The sequence below is a fragment of the Phacochoerus africanus genome, chromosome 8 (assembly GCF_016906955.1).
Source record: "Phacochoerus africanus isolate WHEZ1 chromosome 8, ROS_Pafr_v1, whole genome shotgun sequence".
In the NCBI taxonomy this organism is placed as follows: domain Eukaryota; kingdom Metazoa; phylum Chordata; class Mammalia; order Artiodactyla; family Suidae; genus Phacochoerus; species Phacochoerus africanus.
The window spans coordinates 98740616-98764370 of NC_062551.1; the positions used below are offsets into that span (position 1 = coordinate 98740616).

The 23755-nt window shown below is 49.6% G+C and overlaps 1 protein-coding gene across 2 annotated transcripts in view; it reads right to left on the reverse strand.

Annotated features, from left to right (window-relative positions):
* Positions 1-21697, reverse strand: part of MTCL1 (microtubule crosslinking factor 1) — a 115648-nt gene extending 93951 nt beyond the window's left edge. For both annotated transcript variants that reach the window (XM_047793721.1, XM_047793720.1), the window contains exons 1-3: positions 20536-21697; positions 9480-9704; positions 6381-6539 (exon numbers count right to left, since the gene is read on the reverse strand). In XM_047793721.1, the coding sequence (XP_047649677.1) occupies positions 6381-6539; positions 9480-9704; positions 20536-21567 (1416 nt within the window). In that variant the 5' untranslated portion in view covers positions 21568-21697. The remainder of the gene's footprint in view (positions 1-6380; positions 6540-9479; positions 9705-20535) is intronic.
* Between the last annotated feature and the right edge of the window lie 2058 nt (positions 21698-23755).

Sequence of the window (23755 nt, forward strand, 5' to 3'; positions counted from 1 at the left end):
AAATAACCAGGAAGTAAAAACAGATTCTACAAAAATGAGAATTATCTGACAGCAGATTTCTTGATCACAAAATAGAGCCAAAGGGAAATAAAATATCTTTACAATGTTAGAATTCTATGACCAACTAAATATCTTTCAAGAATATGAGGAGTTCCCGTCGTGGCAGAGTGGTTAACGAATCCGACTAGGAACCATGAGGTTGCGGGTTCGATCCCTGCCCTTGCTCAGTGGGTTAACGATCCTGCGTTGCTGTGGCTCTGGCGTAGGCCGGCGGCTACAGCGGCTACAGCTCCAATTCGACCCCTAGCCTGGGAACTTCCATATGCCGCTGGAGCGGCCCAAGAAGTGGCAAAAAGACAAAAAAAAAAAAAAGAACAAATATTAGACAGTACCATTTACTGAAAAAAACTACTAAAACATATTAATAGATCAGTGAGAAGGAAACTGAACTCCGAAGGATGGAAGAGCACTAAAGAAGCAATGACGACAGGTTGGAAAATGTGCAAATGAACCAAAATAAGCATTCTCGATTAAATTAGCCAACTGGGTAGGGGGTGATTTTAAAAAGATCAAACTGGGAGTTCCCGTCGTGGCACAGTGGTTAACGAATCTGACTGGGAACCATGAGGTTGTGGGTTCGATCCCTGGCCTTGCTCAGTGGGTTAACGATCTGGCGTTGCCATGAGCTGTGGTGTAGGTTGCAGACTCGGCTCGGATCCCGCGTTGCTGTGGCCCTGGCTGTGGCCCTGGTGTAGGCTGGTGGCTACAGCTCCGATTCGACCCCTAGCCTGGGAACCTCCATATGCCGTGGGAGCGGTCCAAGAAATAGCAAAAAGACAAAATAAATAAATAAATAAAAAGATCAAACTGAAATGACACCAAATAACAACAGTATGAAAGACAGGAGTTCACTGGCGTTGAAGCTTTCTAAGATGCTTGTATTATTAAGGATAAGAACATAAAGAGCAATTAGTTCTAGACATTAAGGGAAACAGGCATGTTAAAAATGTAAGAGTAATGATTAAAATAATAGCAATAGAATGTATAACATCCAAATCAAGAGAGAAAACATAAGAATTAAAAACTCAGAGGAGTTCCCGCCGTGGCACAGTAGTTAACAAATCCACTAGGAACCATGAGGTTGTGGATTCGATCCCTGCCCTTGCTCAGTGGGTTAAGGACCCAGCATTGCCGTGAGCTGTGATATAGGTTGCAGACGAGGCTCAGATCCCACATTGCTGTGGCTCTGATGTAGGCCGGTGGCTACAGCTCCAATTCGACCCCTAGCCTGGGAAACTCCATATGCCATGGGAGTGGCCCTAGAAAAGGCAAAAAGACAAAAAAATAAATAAATAAAAATAAAAACTCAGAGAAATCAACATTAAAAAATTTAAGGAGTTTCCATTGTGGCTCAGTGGCAACGAACCCAACCAGGATCCATGAGGATGTGTTCAATCCCAGGACTCCCTCAGTGAATTCAAGGTCTGGTGTTGCTGTGAGCTGCAGTTGCAGGATGGCAGCTGCAGCTCTGATTTGACCCCTAGCCTGGGAACTTCCAGATGCTGTGGGTGTGGCCCTAAAAAAACAAACAAGAGAAATTAAAAAGAAACAATGCAAAGGCATGTAACATAGAGAGCATAAAATACAAGGACATAAATAAATTCAAACACACTAATAACCATAATATATATAAACAGACTAAATTCACAAGTTTACAAAAGAGCTTCTTGGATTCCATTTTTTAAAATGTAGCTATAGGAGTTCCCGTCGTGGCTCAGTGGTTAATGAATCTGACTAGGAACCATGAGGTTACAGGTTCAATCCCTGGCCTTGCTCAGTGGGTTAAGGATCTGGCATTGCTGTGAGCTGTGGTGTAGGTCACAGACGCAGTTCAGATCTGGCGTGGCTGTGGCTGTGGTGCAGGCTGGTGGCTATAGCTCCAATTAGACCCCTAGCCTGGGAACCTCCATATGCCATGGGAGCAGCCCAAGAAATGGTAAAAAAGACAAAAAAAATAAAAGATAAAAAATAAAATGTAGCTATAGTCCATTCATAAAAATACCCCTAAAACATAGTAGTGTGGAAAAAACATAGAATCACATAAAGTGTTATACTAGTCACATACTAACTTAACATAAAGCTAAAAAGAAACATGGCATAGATTATAAAAGCAAACAGTAGCTTTACAGCAAAAAAGCAAGACATTAGAATACAGAGGCCATTATTAAATGATAAAAGAAACAATTTATCACTAAAAAAAGCTCTAAATCTTTATGCATTCATATTCAAAATCTATAAAGCAAAGTCTGACAGACTACAAGAAGAAAATTTAAGTGTAAATTATAATGGGTGATTTTAACATCTTTAAGAGATATTTAGCAGACAAAACTATAAAGGACACAGAAAATTGGAACAACACAATTAAATGATCTGATACAAATTGTGGTAATCCACCAAAGGACTAATCAAATCTACAATCACTATCAAAAAAATAGAACTGATATAATCAAAAATATTAAAATGTATCCCATATGGCCAAAAATAAGCATTATTTTGTGAAACCTTTACATTTGTATTTTGAGTCATGATAGAAAATGTTCTTCCTGCTGTGGGTTATAGTTCAAGTTTGGAAGTCTCCAAGCTAATGGATTTAAAGTCTTCACCTCGAAACTGGAGCATACACATTCCTCTCAAGCACTCAAGGAATAGTTACTAAACTTGACCATTTACTTGGCCCAAAAGAAGTCTCAATCAAACCCAGAGTCAACAGGATACCCTGAATGGTGATGAAAAATGTCTCACAAGAGCTATGTGACAGCTAGTTGGCTCCCTGTGGCTCCATTCACCAACCCTAACTACCTGGAGTGATCTAAAACATGCCTCTGTCCCTTGCAAGTGCCAACTAACTTGGTGAGTTATTATTTGTGTCTAGCATGTACTCAAAAAGCTTTTCGGTAGAATGAAATGCCGTGGAGCCAAAGTGCTTGGCCACTCTTTCAGAAGTTGAAGTGGAAACTAAACCAAGGTTAACCATTTTTAACCTTTTGAGACAGTCCACCAGAGAGGACTAGAAGAAACATACCAAAAAGAAAAAGGGGGCAAAAAATGCTTGCCTCCTTGCACAAGTGAGCTTTGCATAAGTGAAGGGGTATCTGGGTGTTTGGGTGTGTGGACATGGCATGAACAGGTACAGGAAGCAAGCAAGCTGACTAGCCAGGAGGGACCATTCCAGAGGGTTAATCCCGCCAGCCCTCTTTAACTATCTATAGATGGAGAAGGTGACTTTTCCAAGACACAGCTCTGTGAGCTAAGGAGGACCAGAGGGCACAAGCTCTTGTCATCCTTCTCAACTGCCTTGAGGTTACTGCAGGGGTTTAATGCCGTGGCGCAGGGGGGCGGGGGGATCCCAGCTGGGAGATGGAACATAGGTGAGGCAGGAAAGGACCTTTCTGTCACACTAAAGAGCTGGACAATCCAGGGCCCATACAAATCTGTTTCAGCAGAGAGCAACACCGTCAGCTTTGGAAGATAACAAAGACAAGGGGGAGACTAGAAGTAGTGCCTGCCTTTAATGTGGTGACCGCCTGGTGTCAGCCGACAAATATTCAGTTGAGAGGAGATGAGAAAAGTAAGGATAGAACAGAGAAAGTCGAAAAATTTAGTTGAGATTAAAATGAACCCTTTACAAGCATACAATTCAGTGGCATTAAGCACATCTACAACGCATGCAACCATCACCTCCATCCAGTTCCAAAACAGTTATTACCCCAAAAGGAAACCCCCAGCAGTCTCCCTTCTCCTTAGCCCCTGGAAACCACTCATCTGTTTTCTGAGGAAGTTCCCGGACCAGGGATCAAACTCGACCAGCACAGCTGTAACCAGTGCCACAGCAGCAACAATGCCTGATCCTTAACCTGCTGAGCCATCAGGGAACTCCTGGATTTACCTATTTGAACATTTTCTATAAATAGACTCATACAGTATGTCTGGGCTCTTTCACATGGTACATTTTCAAGGTTCATCCACATTGTAGCACGAACCGGTGAGAAGGAATTCCTGAGAGAAAGCAGCACAGCAGGTGTTGAGGGTGGGGAGCAGGAAGGGTACAGAGAGTGGCCATCGCTTATGCCTGGGGCACTAAAAGGGACAGTGGCACCATTAACACAACCAGAAAAGACAGCAGAGGTGCAGGTGGGGACCAAGGTGACAAGTCTGCCCCGGGAGAGACTGAGTGTGAAGAGGGAGGAGAAATCCAGCCTGGAGAAGGCAGCTGAAAACACAGTCTGCAGCCTCGGAGAGAAGCCCAGGCGCGGCAACAGAGCTGCCCTGTCTCTGTCATCCGAGGCTCAAGGCGGAGGGGAACCACGCCTGTCGTGGAGACGCAGGACGACAACTGCCCTGACCTCTCAGGATGTGGCCCCTGGTCCCCTGAGAGAGCTCTGATAGCCAGCCTGGCTCAGGACACACAGAACACCATCCTCGCCCTAGAGTGAAACCCATAAGCGAGGCTCCTGGGGCTTTGGTAAAAAAAAAAAAAAAAGCCATTAAAGCACCTCCTCTGCCACCTCTGAACCACGCATGGCTCATTCATCCTCCTCTGCCTCCAGAACATTCCACCAGCGAGCAGCCCTCCTCAGGCTCTTGTTTCATGACTGCTTGGGAAGTCTGGTGTGAATATGCAGCCTTACCAGTCTGACTGCAACTCTAGAGGTGCAAAGACGACGACTGCATCCCAACCAAGCAATCCCACGGAGTGTAAAAGGGAGGCGCCGGCCCCCAGGCCCCTCCTCCAGCCTGAGCCCACATCACAGCCTCGACGTCAGTGATCACTTCTCTCCCCAGAGAGCTGTTGCTGACCCAAAGCCAGGTCCCTCACAGATCCATTTAAGTATGTGCACAAGAGTCCTGCTTGCTTTAAACATGTGTATTTACTTATGTATGTATAACTGAGACACTTATATACAAATACACACACAGACAAAATTGATAAACTATACTTCAAAGTTATTCCTCAAAATTGTTTTCTGTGCCCTCAAGGTCAGGCTCGAATTTTGAGAAAAGAAACCATTACAGCCCACCTTCCAGCAAGCTCAGACCAGAGGGGGGCGCGGGGGCTTGGTTGTAAATAAACAGGACGCTTAAGTGTAGAGGTGAGGGGTCACGACCAGGGTCACCCACGAGAACAGCACGTTCCCAGGCTCCCCTCCTCCCCCATGGAGGTCCATCCCTGCTCCATGCTCTCACCTTCGTTCCCCCCGCTACACACACACCCTGTGAGTCCCAGTGACCCCCCTCAAGGGCCAGGCACTGCTGCAGACACCCCCAACAGTGACCTGGACAGACAGAGCCCTGCTCCTCGGGGCTGAGTCCTAGGGAGTATTCAAGAAGCGGGGGCATTGACCAGAGACAAGGGAGGATACACAGCATCTTCGTGGAAGTGGTGACACAGAATTTACCCAAATCCACACCTCTGATGGGTCAGCACCTCAAGGGCATGGTCCTGCTGCCCTATCACATCAGCCTCCTCAGGGCCCAGCCAGGGCCTGGAAGAAGTGGGGGTGGAGGGCCAGGGGAAAAAGGACCACAGATCAGAAACTCCTCAGGAAAGGAATCCCAAGGAAACACAAACTGCCAAATGAGGCTGCTGGCGGTCAGAGCTGGCTATTGCCCTCAGCTTACACCCTCACCACCAGTTTTCAGCTTCATCAATGTGCAGGAAATTTTCCAAGAAAACATTCAGCTTTCATCTTGGGGTGGAAGCCAACAACAAAACAGGTTCTGTATTACTGGTGCAAATGAAAAAAAATACATATGCCATGTCTGGACCACTTTGCTAGAACCCATTTGCTCCCTAAAATTTAAAAGCAATCTATATTTAAATTATATGGGCTGCCTAACAGAGGCTGGACACACACACACACCATCTGTTGACACAGGTCCTGGACAATCCTAACACACCTTCCAGCTTGCTGCTGGAAGGCTCTTGAGCAAACAGCCACTGCCTAATTGTTTTCTGGTGATCATGTACTCCGTTGGGGCCCATAAAGGGAATTAATGGCCAGCTCATCAGAATGGAAATTATTAAAAATAGCTTTAGAACAAGGTTTGACCAGACCTTTCTGTGAAGGAGAGCAAGTATTTCAGGCTTTGCAAACAACACACAGTTTCTATTACATTCTCTTCTTTGCTCTTTTTAGGTTTATGTTGTATGAGTTTGTTTAAAAAAAAAAAAAAAAGCTATAAAAACCATTTTTAGTGCCCAGGCCATACAAACCTGAGCTGCCAACCAGGCCTTAGACACTGATAAGAAAGAAACACTTGGAATCCCACGTCCTTACGATTCTGCCCAAGGCGCAAGTTCCCGAGCCTTTCCAGATTACCTCCTTCAGCCTCTCCAGCTCGTTCTGAAGGGCCTGTTTGGAGATTTCCACTTCAATCATCTGCTGTCGGAGAGTTTCATTCTCATCTTCCACTTTCGCTCTCTTTTCCTCCACAGTTTCAAGCTCATGGTGCAGTCTGACGGACACATCTTTGGCGACCTGCACCGACACGGAGAGACAGCCATCAGGAGGGAAGCCTTCCGTGTGCTAAGGTGCCTTCCATCAACAGCAGAGGCGGAACCATTACATCAAAGAGCACAGACTCTGGCTATATCACAAGCCCAGTGTTAAAGGAGGAGGGTGTTTGTTTCAAACATGAAATCCAGGAGTTCCCGTCGTGGCTCAGTGGCTACTGAATCCAACTAGGAACCATGGGGATGCAGGTTTGATCCCCGGCCTTGCTCAAAGGGTTAAGGATCTGGCGTTGCCATGGGCTGTGGTGTAGGTCGCAGATGCGGCTCGGGTCCCACATTGCTGTGGCTCTGGCGCAGGCTGACGGCTGCAGCTCCAGCAGGAGTTCCCGTCGTAGCTTTGCGGTAACAAACCTGACTCGTATCCATGAGGATGTGGGTTCGATCCCTAGCCTTGCTCAGTGGGTTACGGACCCGGTGTTGCCATGAGCTGTGGTATAGATCACAGATGCAGCTTGGATCCCTTGTTGCTGTGGCTGTGGTGTAGGCCAGCAGCTGCAGCTCAGATTGGACTCCCAGCTGGGAACTTCCATATGCCATGGGTAGAGCCCGAGAAAAAACAAAACACAGCACCATAAAATCCACATTAAGGGAAGTCATGGCTTCCATCTGGGTCAAAGGCCACTTTGCACAGCCCTACTCCTCCTAGAATTTCACTAAGGATGCCCACTCTGCCCAGGCGCACGTGCTTTAAACGATAAATTCAAAACCATCATCATCATCAAATAAGCATTTCTGTTTCCCCAAATAATACTAAACCTACCTGCTTAAGAAAAAACAAAATAGGAGTTCCTGTCGTGGTGCAGCGGAAATGAATCTGACCAAGAACCATGAGGTTACAGGTTCCGTCCCTGGCCTTGCTCAGTGGGTTAAGGATCTGGCATTGCCGTCAGCTGTGGCATAGGTCACAGATGCAGCTTGGATCCTGAGTGGCTGTGGCGCAGGCTGGCAGTTGTAGCTCTGATTCGACCCCTAGCCTGGGAATGTCCATATGCTGCAGGTGCGGCCCTAAAAGGCAAAAAAAAAAACAAAAACAAAAAACAAACCAAAAAAACGCACAAAAGAGAAAATAATTCTGAATGCAGCAGATGTTTAATGTAGTCAAACTTTCAATTGTCTACTGTGGTAAAATAGTTGAATGTTAAAGACCGTTCAACATTTTTCACTTTCTAAAAGGAAATGAGGAAGGGGATTTTGTGAGAAACGTAAACCACCTGCACGCTGCACTGAATGATATCTGCCATGGAATGCTAGCGTCACAGCGATTCTTTCCCTGCTATCGTGATGAAAGGCCAAGTGAGATTTCACAGGGACTGCCACAAGGACATCATACATAATTCATCTCTAGATAAATGATTTGATAATTGGGGCACAAGAGCGGCTATGGCGGAGAGAACAAATGGAATAAAGTCTGGGATGGCGTGACCTTTTTTCCACTTCTGCCAACAATTCTCAAAGACACTTTAGACAGTTAGGTATGATCCTATTTCTCTTTCAGTTAGATCACCATGACAAATCTTACTTGGGTCATGATCATTTCAGATTTTCTGCATCCCAGAAACTAAAAAAATGTTAACTGATTAGGATCAACTTTTAAAAGTGGTCTTTGACTATCATGGAATTAATAATCAATTGGTTTGTTTTCTTTTTTGCTTTTTAGGGCCGCACCTGTGGCATATGGTAATTCCCAGGCTAGGGGTGGAATCCGAGCCACAGCTGCCAGCCTACACCATAGCCACAGCAACTCCAGATCCACAACCCACTGAGCGAAGCCAGGGATCGAACCCACAACCTCATGGTTCCTAGTAGGATTTGTTTCTGCTGTACCACAACGGAAACTCCTGGAATTAATAATCAATTGATTTTTTTAAAGATTTTAGCTCTTTAGGAGTTTCTGTACAATTTCTACACAGTGTCAGACCAATGCACGGGCAGTAATCCTTTATTGCAGGAAGCTCCCGTCATGGCACAGCAGAAATGAATCTGACTAGGAACTATGAGATTGCAGGTTAAATCCCTGACCTCGCTCAGTGGGTTAAGGATCTGGCGTTGCGGTGACCTATGGTATAGGTTACAGACATGGCTCGGATGTGGCATTGCTGTGGCTGTGATGTAGGCTGGCAGCTGTAGCTCCAATTCAACCCATAGACTGAGAACTTCCACATGCCAAGGATTTTGTACTAAAAAAAAAAAGGAGTTCCCGTCGTGGCGCACTGGTTAACGAATCCGACTAGGAACCATGAGGTTGCGGGTTCGATCCCTGCCCTTGCTCAGTGGGTTAACGATCCGGCGTTGCCGTGAGCTGTGGTGTAGGTTGCAGATGCGGCTCGGATCCCGAGTTGCTGTGGCTCTGGCGTAGGCTGGTGGCTACAGCTCCGATTCAACCCCTAGCCTGGGAACCTCCATATGCCGCGGGAGTGGCCCAAGAAATAGCAACAACAACAACAACAAAAGACAAAAAAAAAAAAAAAATTCTTTATTGAGGATCCATTACTATGATTTCTTTTCTTTCTTTTTTAGGGGGTTTTAAGAGCCCAGTTCATATGACGGATTTGTTTACTTATTTACTCATGGCCATACCCACCACAGGCAGAAGTTCCTGGGCTGGAGGTAGAACCCTGAGCCACAACAGTAACCTGAGCCACAGTGGGGACAATGTTGGATCCTTAACTGCTAGGCCACCAGGGAACTCCTCATATGAGGGATTTAAATCCTGGTCCATCAAAGACACCTGACCACACACTCCCTGCAAGCCATCAAGTGGAAGAAGAATGTCTAAGCTGAAAGAGAGAAATACTAACAGAACATCAAGACCACATAGGTCCCAAGGGCTGCAAACCGGGTCTGCAATCATCCTGCTCCAGCAGCTCTTCTTGGGAAGGCACATCCCATCAGCCCACTCACTCACCTTTAAGTCCTGCTCCAGACTTCGGATGAGCTCGCCATCCACCTGCCCAGTCTCAGCCACTTTCAGACTCTTCTGCTCGGCCTTCCTGAGGCGGTACTGCAGGATTCGGCAGTTTTTATTGGCACGGTCCAACTCCCGCCGCAGCTCCTGCAGCTGGTAAACATCTTCTTCCAAGTAACTGTCCCTCATCTCTTCCATTTCAGCACGGAGTTCATCCAACTCATCCTACACAAGCCAGACAGAGGACACTGCTAAGCCCAGTCCATCAGAAAGCCCAGTATCTCGCGCCCAGCCTTGCCTTGCAACACCTTGAGTTTCTGCACCGTCACCTGTGCATTTCCGGCCACACCTGTGCTATGCAGTGCCTCTGGCAATTCTCACCCAAGACAGTATCACCAGGTGTCTGTTCATATCTGATGCATCCAGAAGCCAGAAACTAGCATGGATTATTCATTGCAACCTCTCAGCGTTTACCCCGGTCCCGCTATATCCTTCCATAATCATACTCATAAATGATGTCAGATCTGTAGATAATTAAACCTTTAGATTCAAACATGCACCTAAACCTGTATCTCTAAGACACAATCTAAGCAGCAGGATGAGTCAGACAGACAGTACCTTCAAAGAACATAAACCTCAGTGGGCTCATAATTGTGAATTGCCCAGGAATTATCACATACCTGCCAATGTCCCTAAAATTCCCTAGCGCGTTACCAATCTCAGTGCTACGTGACTCATGATTCTAAAGATAAAACCTTGTGCGCTATTTCAGATACACATCGGGTTTGGTTTTTTCCATTTACCAGCCCTTCACTCCCATCTCAACTCTGGCGTCAACATGGAGGTACTGGGATATGGGAGAAACCTCAGGGTCATTCCCGGCTCCTCCTCTCCTCCTGGCACAGTCACTGCAGTGCTGTCAGCTCAGCATCAAACATCTGAGGGGCTCTCCCCCCAGCAGCTCCACAAGCCCCACCAGTCCCTGCCTCCTCCATCCACCCTCCAGGGAGCAGCAAACACAGATAAGCCCATCCCCCAAGGTGCCCATTCTCCCCCAAAGAGACTCTTTCAAGATGTAACAGACCACCTCCCCTACTCCAATCTTCCAGGGGCTTCCCATCACACAGAGAAAGCTCTTCCAAGTCCTCCCCCTGGGGTCTCACAGGGTCCCAGGCTGCTGGAGGCCTGCCACCTGCTATGGCCTCTCCTCCCCAGCTCCTCTCGGAGCCCCTGGTCACACAGTATGGAAGGCACCCAATACCTCCCTACACCTCAACCCCACTGTCACTAGTCCCACATCCTGCTGTCTCCCTGCCACCTCCCACTGCTATCTAATGTCATCTGTTTTTTCCCACTCATGGTCTGTGGCCTACACGGAAAGGAAAGCTCCAGCAGGGAAGGCACCTGGCATCTTCCAGCACCCAGGGCAGTGTCAGGCCCCCAATAAACACCTGTGGAATGAATACACGTGAACATCGCTCAATACCTAGAGACCAAATCGTGAACATGGCCCGACTTGGACTTCACCACACTGTGCCTCCTTCCAGCTTTGTGGCCTCATCATGAAACGTTCCCCCTAAACCCAGACAGGGCTACAGCATGCGGGTATAATTCTATTGTAAAGGTGTTAACGAGGAGCAGTGTGGCACATAGAAGATTAAAGAAGGCATTCTAAGAATTTTCTGCATTAAGAGTTCCCGTTGCGGCGCAGTGGTTAACGAATCCAACTAGGAACCATGAGGTTGCGGGTTCGATCCCTGGCCTTGCTCAGTGGGTTAAGGAGCCGGCGTTGCTGTGAGCTGTGGTGTAGGTTGCAGACACTGCTCAGATTTGACCCCTAGCCTGGGAACCTCCATATGCCGTGGGAGTGGCCCAAGAAAATGGCAAAAAAAAAAAAAAAGAATTTTCTGCATTAGTTAATAACTGATGGTATAAATGCCTCCAGACTAGGATATGCTCGGTCACTCTCATTTGTTTCATTCAATTAATACTGAGGCTCAAGGAAAAAAAACTCTCCCAAATGTGGAAATCCCAACCTGTCCCCTCCTGGCCTGTTCAATTTGTTCCTCAAGTCTCACCATTCTCACTAATCCTACATTTATTCCTAAAACCAGGGATTTAGTTACAATAAAGAACAAGAGTTTCCCAACCTCAGCGCCTCAGGCAAGAAACTGACTAGAAAGAAATCTACCGAGGGAGTTCCCTTTGTGGCTCAGCAGTAACAACCCAACTAGCATCTATGAGGATAAGAGTTAGAGCCCTGGCCTCGATCACTGGAGTCAGGACCCGGTGTTGCCATGAAGTCTGTGTAGGCCAAGCAGATGTGGCTAGGATCCCGAGTTGCTGTGGCTGTGGTGTCAGGCTGGCAGCTGCAGCTCCGATTCAACCCTTATCCTGGGAACATCCATATGCTGCAGCCCCAACAAGGAAAAAAAAAAAAAAACAACAGGAAATCTACCAAAGAGTATTTTATCCTGGGTAAGATTACCCGCAAGAAGTATAACAAATGAAAATCCTTATGACACAAACAAGGTGAACACAATTGTCCAGTCAACACCACCTATATGTGGCAATCACCTATATGAAAAAGAGCATAGCTGAGGTATCTCATTCCCCCAAAACCTGGCCTAGGGGTTCTCCCACTCTATCCACACCACCCGACCAAGAGAATGACCCAAGCTGTTGACCATGACTCCAACTGGAGCCTGTTTCAGTGGACCACCAAGAAGAACAGACGACAAAGAGGAAAGCTGTACCACCTTCCTGGTGGTCAAAGGAATAAAATGTTTTTTTCTTCTGCTAAGTGTTCTCACAGAACTTCTGTACCAGCGATGACAACCTCATTAAAAATGTAAGAAGTTCTGGGAGTTGCCGTCATGGCACAGGGGAAACGAATCCGACTAGGAACAATGAGGTTATGGGTTCTATCCCTGGCTTCGCTCAGTGGGTTAAGGATCCGGCACTGCCGTGAGCTGTGGTGTAGGTCACAGACGCGGCTCGGATCTGGCGCTGCTGTGGCTGTGGTGTAAGCCAGCAGCTACAGCTCCAATTAGACCCCTAGCCTGGGAACCTCCATATGCCGCGGGTGCGGCTCTAAAAAGCAAAAATAAATAAATAAATAAGAAGTTCTAATTTGTCTTAAGGAAACTAAATCTTTTTTTTTTTTTTTTTTTTTGGCCATGCCCATGGCATGCAGAAGCTCCCAGGCCAGGTATGGGATCCATGCCACAGCAGTGACAATGCCAGATCCCTAAACCACTGAGCCACCAGGAAACTCCAAGAAAGATAAATCTTAACATTGAAAATGTTGTGAAGTATAAGCAAGTTTCATTGCTTTCTTTCTTTCTTTACAGAGATCTCTTCCTATAAATCTTGCTCCTGGGAGAAAAACTTGCTGGTCAGAGCACAGAAGCTGGTCAGTTGAACACACATGAACGGAATGGACAGGCTGGGCTCTACAGGAGCCTGGATAACACAGCTCTTTCTGCAAAGTCCTTGCCAACTTGCAGCACATAAGTCGTTACTGAGCCCAGATCCCTGCATTGAGCCATTGACCCTGCAACCCAGGAGCTGTGCCCCGGGCCCCCCCCACCCCCGGAGGAGACCAAGCACATACCGCAAGCTTTAAAATGCTCCTGTGTGTGCCAGCTTCCCAGAGAGTTAGTCCTGAACCTTTAAAATCAAGGTCAAGATTCACCCAGGTCCCACCTGTGAATTTGATCTGACTTTGAGAAAAAGCCTAACAATCTCTGCACTTATGCCTGAATGCAGTTAACTGGGTAACTAATAAGCAACTGGGTAACTAATAAGTCATTGGGTGACTAATAAAAAATAGTTCAATACAAGCAATAATCACTGTATGCACATGCATAGATACAGATACACAGGGGCGTCAGGCATTCTATTTATGGAAGGAACTGTTTGTGATTGCTCTTTCTTCTAGAAAGCCTATCAAGTCATTGATGCCTGAAATTACCTATCACTCAAACATGAGTTTCAAAATGTGACACAGCCATGAAAAGACATATGATGTGACTTCCAGGTAAAAAATGTTCTCTGGTTTTCAGACTTTGTTGTAACAGGGAGCCCCTCGTCGACCCCAACATTAAAGGTGGGGTACCTTATGCAGATGCCTGCACCACTGCTGGCTTAAAAAAAAGCCCTGTTCAAGGGCTAGATGAACCCACACAGCCAGATCACTGAGCAGGCCAGATGTAAACAGCTCAAGTTTTTTAGTATAAATAATCACTAACATTAGTTGCACTGAAAAGAAAATTAGGGAGACCATAATTGCAAGTCTTCGAATCGCTGCTTTTATAATTCATATTTTATCTAAATTTGTAGGCAACATCCTTGATTAAGCACTTTGCCTTCATTACTAAGCCTCCAATAACACTATCCCTATTTGATGGACAGGGAGGCCAAACCCACAATGAACATGCCCAGGGCCCCGCAGCCAGTAAATGGAAGCCCAACTGTAACCCAGCCCAACTATAAACACAGGCTCTTTCCCGTAAATGCTAGAAATTATCTGCCACCACCAGGAAAAATGAAACAATAAGAAGCCTTAAATCATACTTTTAAAAGCCCATCACCTGTGTAAAATAATAAAAGCAGGCTAATGTTTAGAACTTGACGCTGTCAATGTACAAATGTACCTGTTCTCGCAAAGGCACTGCAATGTGCAGAAAAGCTCTCAATAGTCCCATTTTTAAAATGAAGATGTTGCAAGTCTAAATGTTGAAAGGGCTTCCCAAGACTAGTCTGTCCCAGAGATGGGATGAGGGCAGTGTTTCAACTCTTTTCATGGAGACTTGAAAAAAGCAATTTTCAGGTTCAGTGAAAAGAAGTTACAAGAACAGCAAATTATAAACCATGTAAGCTGGCAGCAGACGTTTGAAAAGCAAAAACTGTGATTATTCAGATTAGGGTCATGACGGGAGAGTGATTTTCAAACTAACATTACATTAATTTTCTGACAGCATGCTCTAATTTAGAAAACATTAGAGAACCTTAAAGATGTCTGCCAGTTAAATGTTTAAGAAAACCAAATCAAGCAGAACATACAATGTTTCTGGTAGGCATAATTTAGACACAGTAAGTAAAAGCGGAAAATTGTTGTTGCCTTTTTTTTTTTAATGGTTTTTATTTTTCTCCATTATTGGTTTACAGTGTTTTTTCTTTTTTAAGTTCCCAGGCCAAGAATTGAACCCTTGACACCACAGCAACCTGAGCTATGGCCAGTGACAACACCAGATCCTAAACTGGCCGAACCACCCAGGAACTCCTGTTGCTCCTTTTTTTTTTTTTTTTTTTGTATGTTTAGGGCCACATCAGCGGCATATGGAGGTTCCCAGGCTAGGGGTCAAATCGAAGCTGTACCTGCTGGCCTACACCACAGCTCACGGCAACCCGGATCCTTAACTCACTGAACGAGGCCAGAGATCGAACTTGTCTTCATGGATGCTAGTCAGAATCATTTCCGCTGAGGCACAACAGGAACTCCTGTTGTTGCTTTTTAATACACAAATATTAACAAGAAAAAACCGCCCTTATCAAGCTTTATATTGAATTAACATCAGATCTGTCAGATACTCAAATGTTAGATCATGATCTCATTGAAAAGCTAACTTAGTTTTAATAAATATACTTTTCAAATTTTGTATATAAAATGAAATCTTAGAGTAAATCTCAACTATTCCCCTTTTCCTGCAGATAACAAATTGGGCTATATATATATATTCATATAAATATAGATAAATAAAATCAAATTAGAGAAACAATGAGGTACCATGTGCGCACTAGAATAAACCAAGATTAAAACGTCAATGAAAACCTGTGAAGATAGTTTTATCCACAAATCTAAAATGCACGGTTTTATACAGTGAAAGTGAGGAAAACCCTTGATGGTACCGATAATCTTATCAAATCTTAATCTCTCTTAAACAACCTGAAATCAATAACTAGTCCTATTTTAATAACCTCTCTTTAAATAGACCCAATTTGGACAGTGGGAGCAGGCATCTGCCTCTGCTGCGATAATTCCATCTTCTGGGAGTTGCAGACAGAAACTATTGTCCGCTGTAATATACAAATAATCCACCTCATTTCCCTCTGGACAATGGAAATGTTCTCCACAGGGTCCCAGCTGAGGCTAAGCAGGCCCTGGAACGGCTCCCATTGTTTACCAAGTGACAGTGCCTCCAGCAGCTGATGGTCCCCTGGGCCCTGGTCGACATCATCTTGTCACCTAAGATTGTTACAACCGCTTCTTCTCGCAGGCTGGATACAGGGGTTTGGAAAGCAGACCATGGGGAAAGAAGAGGGACCCTGTCTACTTTTAACCCCCGCCCCCCCAAGCAGGGAGGAGGCACCAGGGGGCGGGGCGGGGCAGGGAGTGAAGCACTTCAAGCTCAGAACTGTTTAGCCTTGCTTGGGACTGTCCCCCTCCCCCTTCCAGGCCATGCTGAGCTCCTGGAATCCAGGCCACCAAGTTTAACCAAATCATCTCAGACCCTGAAGCTCAGCCTCTCCAAGTGAGAAGCAGGATGGTAAGGCTGGACTGGCGCTGAGGTGCTGCAGCTTCCAATCCCCAGAGGGCCTCACCAGTGATTCCTCCCCAGGAACCCAACAGTACCTGCTTTTTTTTTTTTTTTTTTTCCTTCGGTCTTTTTGCCTTTTCTAGGGCCACTCCCAAGGCATAGGGAGGTTCCCAGGCTAAGAGTCTAATCAGAGCCACAGCAATGCGTGATCCGAGCCATGTCTGCAACCTACACCACAGCTCAAGGCAACACCAGATTCTTAACCCACTGAGCAAGGCCAGGGATCGAACCCACAACCTCGTGGTTCCTAGTTGGATTCATTAGCCACTGAGCCATGACGGGAACTCCAACAGTACCTGCTCTTTAGCTAGTACCGACTTCTTTAAGAAGTCTCACGAAATAACTGAAAAGGCAGCGCAAACTAGGCAGCTGTTCCCACGCTAACATGAGCACTTGGGGGTGCACTATTTGGGGGTGGCATCCCCAATAAGGAGAAAAGCATTTTCAAAAGAGGCCAATAAACTCGAAGTGCTGAAACCCTCCTGAAAAGCCTATGGAAACAGAACGTAATTCAACTGTTCACAAAGAGCACGAGGGCTGGTCTGATTGTCTTGGAGCAAAACACCAAGGGGGCGGGCGGGCGGGGAGGGGGACGTGCTCATCACTCAGAACATACAGGATTTGGTCTGGGAAAGAAGCAAAGGCCTGTGGATGACTGACCTCAATCTCACGCCCTAGTTCCTGAAAACTTCCCCTCACATGTGCGTTCGTCGAGGTCAAGGGTCAAGAGCACTCTCCTGAGTGTGCTTTCATGCAAAGGGCCAGCTACCTGGATCAAGTACTTATGCATTTTTCATCTGGTCACCTTGGTGCCTGTGACACAGTAGGGAACAGGGTCAGGGTGGCCCCACACAGCTCCACACTGCACAAGAGAATGGGGAGGGGGGTGGAGCACTTCTGTTGACAGTTGATTTTTTTTTTTTTTTTAAATACAGCAGTCTGGCTAAAACCCAAGAGAATTTCACTTGAATTTCCCATTCGATAACACCTCCTCTTAAGGTTTTGAGGAGGTGGTTACTCCTAGGCCATTCGAGCTCTGAAACTGTGAGACTTGTACCGTAACGGTGACAGAACTGACTCAGGAAAAGCTTGTCACATGTAATATGCTCACTAGCCTCCAGAAGAGATCAATCTAGAATTTCTGCATAGAGTCTCCTCTTGTCAGGTACCATATGAATCAAGGAATGCTTTCTAATTGCTAGAGTTCTGTGCAACGTTCCTTTAAAAAGCCATGGGTCAAGGACTCCCTTCTAGCTACCGGCTGAAAAAGTACCACTAGAAAAAAAAAAAGAAAAAAGAAAAGTACTACTGAGAAGAGAAGCAACAAAGAGAAATTTTGGCTTTTAACATGCACGCTCTAAACTCCACGTGCAAAGGCAGGCCTTCAGCAAAAGTCACTGCCCCTTCCCCCCCAGATCACCAGTGCCCTCAACCCTGGATTCTGCACAAGCAGGCAGGCTCACTGACTCTTAGAGAGGTCTGCCAGGATTCTTGTCTTTCCCAAATCCAACTACAGTCACTGAAGCTTTTGAAGAGCCAAAAGTCACACATGTACTTGGTTTTTTTTTTGCGGGGGGTTTGTTTCTGCTTTTTAGGGCCGCACCTGTGGCATATGGAGGTTCCCAGGCTAGGGGCTGAATCCAAGCTGTAGCCCCCAGCCTACACCAAAGCCACACCAGATCTGAGCCGTGTCTGCGACCTACACACAGCTCACAGCAACGCTGGATCCTTAACCCACTGATCCAGGCCAGGGATCAAACCTGCAACCTCATGGTTCCTAGTCGGATTCGTTTTCACTGCGCCACAACGGGAACTCCCACACACGTACTTGTGATCATTCTTTTTTTTTTTGTCTTTTTGCCTTTTCTTGGGCCGCTCCTGCGGCATATGGAGGTTCCCAGGCTAGGGGTCGAATCGCAGCTATAGCCGCTGGCCTACACCAGAGGCACAGCAGCGCAGGATCCGAGCCGAATCCACAGCTCACGACAACGCCGGATCATTAACCCACTGAGCAAAGGCAGGGATCGAACCTACAACCTCATGGTTCCCAGTCAGATTCGTTAACTACTACGTCACCATGGGAACTCCCCATTCTTTTGACTTCCTAGCCTTCACTTCGCTCTCCTGCTGCCAGAGGAAAGGCTAGGAGGTGGATCCAGGCGTGCTAAGCCCTCGGCCATGAGGCTTTCTCCACAGGAAATGGCAGCTGACATTTCCCACAAATTAAACACTGCCAGTGGGGTTTATGGGACTATTTGTCCACAGACTGGTGGAGGGGTGTTCGTCGCGGCTCTTTCACCTAAAAAGAGGTCCCCTAGGAAAGCTAAACACTGGGAACATTTTGAGCTAATAAAACAACTCTAAGGCAAGCGTGGGCTCCGAGAAAAGCAGGCTTGATGGAAACAGGGAGGCAGCCTGGGGCGGAGGGGGTGGGGGGGGTGCACGCTGCAGGGCTTACTAGCTGGATGACCTTGGGCAAGTCATTAGGTCTTCTTGGTTCCCAGCATTCTTATCTGGAAAACTGAGGTTGTGGAAACTACAGCAACAATCAATCATCCCCTACACGGTTGTGAGATTCACTGAAATATCAAGTAACACCAGACAAGACTCCAGGCTCGGCCACTGTTTCCCTGACTGAGAAGCTAACTACAGAAAAAAGTAAAGCCAACGACCAGCAACCTAGGAATGGCCCCTGAAACGACGTCAGACTGCCTACCTGAAGATCAAAGGTGTAATGAGATACAACTTTGCTTTAAAAAAATAAATAAAACACCTCCATTTTCTGTTGGTCAGCTGTCATGATCTGGGTAAGCATCACTCAATCAGAGAAGTGCCGAAAGTCAGAGGTTAGGCTAAGAGCTGAAGCTCTGCGGCTCAACAAGATGATCTTTCTCACCCTCGGGGAGCTTCTGACCATGCAGGATTTACAAAAGGGCTGATTTCACAACACACACACACAGCACAGTGGCCCTTTCTCTTCGACACCTTTGAATTTACTCTGTAGTCTATTACATAAGAGTCAGTGACAAAAGTAAATGTACTACTTGAAATATCTCACGCCAAGTCCCCATCTGCTCTCTTCCCATCTCTCTCCTTCGCTGCCTCTTTGATCAGGATAAGATAACTACTGGGCTCAGTGAGAGCAGTTTCTTTGGCCTGGGTTTAGGAATACTCGGCAGTTCACAGCTCTGATCCTAGTCTGAACTGCACACTTCACCATCATGCCCCTTTAAAGCCCACCTCTTGGGAGTTCCCTGATGGCCTAGCAGGTTAAGGACCTGGTGTTGACCCAGCTGTGCCTCAGGCTCAATCTCTGGTCTCGGAAGCTCTGCCGAGGTGTGTCCAAAAAAAAAAAAAACACATCTTTAGTCCCTTCGGCCCAAAGTGGGCCTCCATCAGGGAGGGTCAGCATTTGCAGAGAAAACGAAAAGCCACTGAGGGAGGAGGTTTGGGAGGAGACAGCTATCTAGCCATAATAGAAATGGGAGTAGACTTATACACTATTAGCTAGTACCTAACCTGAGTATCACAGTAAATTAAAACAGCTGCTTTCAGCACAACCCTCACTTCCTAGTTACCTGGCTTGCCCCAACCTCCCCCCAACACTGTCCAAATCCTTCCTTCTGCAGCGCTGCCTTTTCCTGGGAGAAAAGATGGAGCCAGCCAGCCTTGTGCCCCAAAGCTAACAGAACCAAGAAGCCACTTAGAGCAGGCCCCAGGAAGCACGCAGATAGGACGCAGAGGCTGCGATTCCCTCGAAAGTGCCGAAAGTGCCGGCGTGAGGAGGGAACCAAGTGGCCTCTTCTAACATGGAAAAACAGGCTGATGGACGCTCACAAAGGACTGGCCAGCACAACACCGTGGTCCCTCCGCCCAGGCCTTACTCTAGGGACTTCTGAACCATAGGTTATCCCTGAAAAGGGCGAGGCCTCGCTGTCTGTGCTGTGAGGTCTGAGGTCCCAGGGAAGACACGCGGGGACCTGGCTTTCTGCAACTGCGGGAGAAGTGGCCTGCAGGTCTGCGGCCTGGGCCCCCCCGCACCCTCCGGAACCCACAGTCAGCCCATCGGGCCGGGACCAAAGCTCTTCCGCCCGGGACAGCCCGCTCCCACAGGTGAGGGTGGGGTGGGGAGGTCCACTGTGAATCCCAAAGTGACTACAGCCGCCTCTCTAATCCACGCGGCCCATCAACGGGGCAAATAGATCAGAGGAAAGAAGCGAGACTTCTAGAAACAAGCTAAGTGGGTTGAGAAGCCGCCCGGACCCACGAGTCTCGCTGCTCCTTCCAGAAGTTTTGGCTCAAGTTCCCAAGACCCGGGGTGTGCAGGGACAGGAAAGTGAAAAGCAGTAGGAAAAAAAGCGCTTTAGGGACCCGGAAGGAAGCGAGCGTGAGCCCCCGCCCGCACCCGACCCCGGGGTCGCCTCCGGGACACCTGCGGCGGGCGAACTGCGCACCTTGAGATAGTCGTTCTCCGAGCGCAGCTCCTCCATCTCCCGCAGCAGCTCCTCCTCCTCCGCCGCCTGCACCAGCCGGGGCTGCTCGCCCTGGCCGCGTTCCTTGGGGGTCCCGGGGACCATTCGCTCCAGCAGCGCGCGCCCCCCGGCATCCTCCACAAGGACCCCACTCGGGCTGCTCCGTCCCGCAAGGCAGGCGCTGGCGGCGGTGGGCGCGGCGAGAAGGGCAGGGGGCTCGGGGCTGCCCGGCGGCGCCCCCCGAGCTGCGCGGCTTGTTGCGGGAGCTCCTCGCAGGGGTTCCCGGTCGCTGGAGCCTGTGCCGGACTCGGCGTCGCTGCTGGCGGCGGGGAGTAGGCGCTGCTCGTCTGACAGGGGGTCGGAGGGGCAGTCGGAGAGGTCGGAGCTGCTGTCGGTGTGGCTGATGCGCGAGCCGGGGGCCGGCGAGCCGGCCACGGAGGTCACGGCGAGGATCACGGCCGGGACCGGGACGGCGGGGACCAGGGGCCCGGTGGTGCGGGCGGGAGCCGCCCCGGAGCCGCGTTTGGCTTTTCGGCTCTTGGCAGCGGCGGACGGCGGCTCGGCCCCGGGCGGCGGCTTCCCTACCCGGGGCAGCGGCTCGGCGGGCACCGCGCGCGCCGCCCTCCTGGGGCCCGGAGCGGCCTTGGCGCCGCCCGCTGCCCTGGCCCCAGCGCCCGGCGGCGGCTTGTCCTTCGCGCTAGGGGCGCCGCCGCTGCGCCGGGAGAGGCGGCCGGGCGCGGCCAGGGGCCCCGGCGAGGGCGGCGCCTTACCCGCGAGGCTGGGCGAGCGCGGGGCGGCGGGCGCCGGGGCTCGGCCCGAAGAGGGGGCGACCGGGCTGGGGGCCGCAGGCCGCCCGTGCAGGTCCTTGAGAAAGGGTCTGGCAGGCGAGGGCGCGCGGTGCAGCCGCCTCCGCTCGGCCAGCGGGTGGAGGTGGTGGTGGCGGTGGTGCTGGCTGGGCGGCTGCGGCTTAGCGTCTGGGGCGCCGCCGCCCGCGGGGCCGTTCAGCGTCTCCATGGCCGGGGCCCCGGCGGCGAGCAGCAGCTCAGGCGGCTGATGCTCCAGGCGGCGGCGGCGGCAGCGGCGTGCAGCCTCCCCGCGCGCCCGCTCATCACTGTCCGCCAGCCCCGCCCGGTCTGCGCCCGGCGCTCCCGCGGCGCCGCCGTCCCCCGCACCCGGGCCCCGAGAATCCCCACGGGCTCGCAGCCGCCGTCGCCTGGCTGTCTCCCCCAGCTGAGGTCACTGCCGCTCGCGTTCTCCCGGCGCGGCGGCGCGGCGGCTCCCTGCCGCTCGCATCCCCTGCGCGCGGCGCGCAGGGCTCGCACACCCGCTCCCGTCCGGCGGCGGCGCTGGCGGCGCGCTCCCAGCTCCTGCGCCCGGCTCCCCGCCCACGGCCGGCCGGCTCCCCGCAGCGCCGCCCGCTCGGGCCTGCGCCCCCCCTTCCCGCTCCGGCCCGCCGCCGGGTGCGCATGTTCCGCCTCCCGTCAGCCGGCGCCGCGGTGGGGGCGGGGTTGCGGCTCCAGCTCTCTTCGCCCCGGGACCCTCTTCCTTTCGGAGGCCCTAGGAGACAGTGCAGGACCCAGGGGAGGGGGGGAGAGGCTGAGGTAAAGTGGGGCCCGGGGGCGGGCACTGCCCTCTGGGGTGGGAAGAGACCGCAAGGCTGGGCGGGCCCCTCGGCGGGGCGCGCCTTGGGGCGCCCGCGTTCGCTGGGTTGAACAAGAACCTTCATGGACCTTGTTCCAGCCCTGCCTCCAGGGCCCCCTTAGTTTTGTCCTGCCGGCCTCTCCAGCTGTGCAGTGGTAGCCACACTCCTTTAAGGACTGCTGGTTCCCAGCGCAGCTGTCTGTCGCGTGCAAAGGCCCACGGTGCTCCACAGTTGGCACCCCCAGTGGCCTCTGGAGCTCAAAGGAGGAGCTGCTGTCGGAATAGTGTAAGCTTAGGGTCAGAAAGGGAACTCACGTTTACAGCGTGGGCTGCGAGTCAGGCCCGGTTTCATTTAATCAGCGTAACAAGTCCAACTCGGAATTACTACTGTCTTCTTTGAGGATGAGGATGTGGGTGAGGGAGGTGGAGACAGTGGTTGTAGCCCTGTGTGCTGGCGGGGTCACAGGCCCGATCCCCACACGCTGAGAAACCGGAGCTTTAGTGCCCATCCTGCCGCCGGAGAGGCTATAACATGGGCCACGGGCTTTTCAAGCCTCTGTTCCCGCCCTGTATAATTAGAAAATACTTCCACCTGAGTTTTGTGCGGCCTCAGTTAGTAGTATGAGAAAACTCTATAAACTGTAAAGTGCTTTTCAATATCATTGAGTGCAGTTTTTGTCCCAGGTGTTGGATTATAACAGGGAAGAACCTTTGTATGGTAATCACTAAAGGGAGGTTGTCTAAAAGCTTAAATTATACCTAATGGCCCATCCTGGGAACCCTGCCTCCCAGGGGATGTGCTTTAAGCTAAAACACTGCAAAGGCACATCCTGACCAAGCCCACCTGTGAATGGTTTTGGGAAGGAAGAAGTTAACACATCCCCTCCTGAACCAGGACTCTACCCCTCCCCCCTTCGGTGTAAAAGAAGCCTGAATGCTCCTTGGGGAAGATGGTTCTTGGGGGCACTAGACCACCGTCTTCTCGGTCTGCCAGCTTTCCTAGTAAAGTCGCTGTTCCCTGCCCCAATAACGCATGTCTTGTTTCATGGGCCTGCCGTGCTTAAGCATTATGAGCTTGGACCTCTTAACAGGATGGTGGGCAATACTCAGAGGAGAAGGGCCAGGCTGCCTTCTAGACTTGGCTTTGCTGGGAGGCAGAGGCAGGCTGTGCTTATAAGTTGCTGGAGTGGGCTCAGACCCTGAGCCCAGAAGGACAGACTGGTCTTTTGGGTCCATGCACAGGACCTGCTAGGGCAGAGGCTATAGGTGAGAGGACTCCAGTGAGGGTAATTTGGACACTGTCCTAGAGGCTGGGGGAGCCTTTGGGGAATGCTAAGCAAGACTGATCTTTCCTGCTTAGAAAGATCCCTAAGAAGACGGAGCTGGTGACAGGGGGCAGTTAGTGGTTGGGGCCATACACAAAGATGAGAGCAGTGGTAGTAGTAGGGAAAAGGGGACAAACTTTTGAAGATAAAAGAAAAATAGAACCTATAAGGGGAAAGAATCTGAAAAAGAATATATATGTGTAACCAAATCCCTCTGCTGTATACCTGAAACCAAC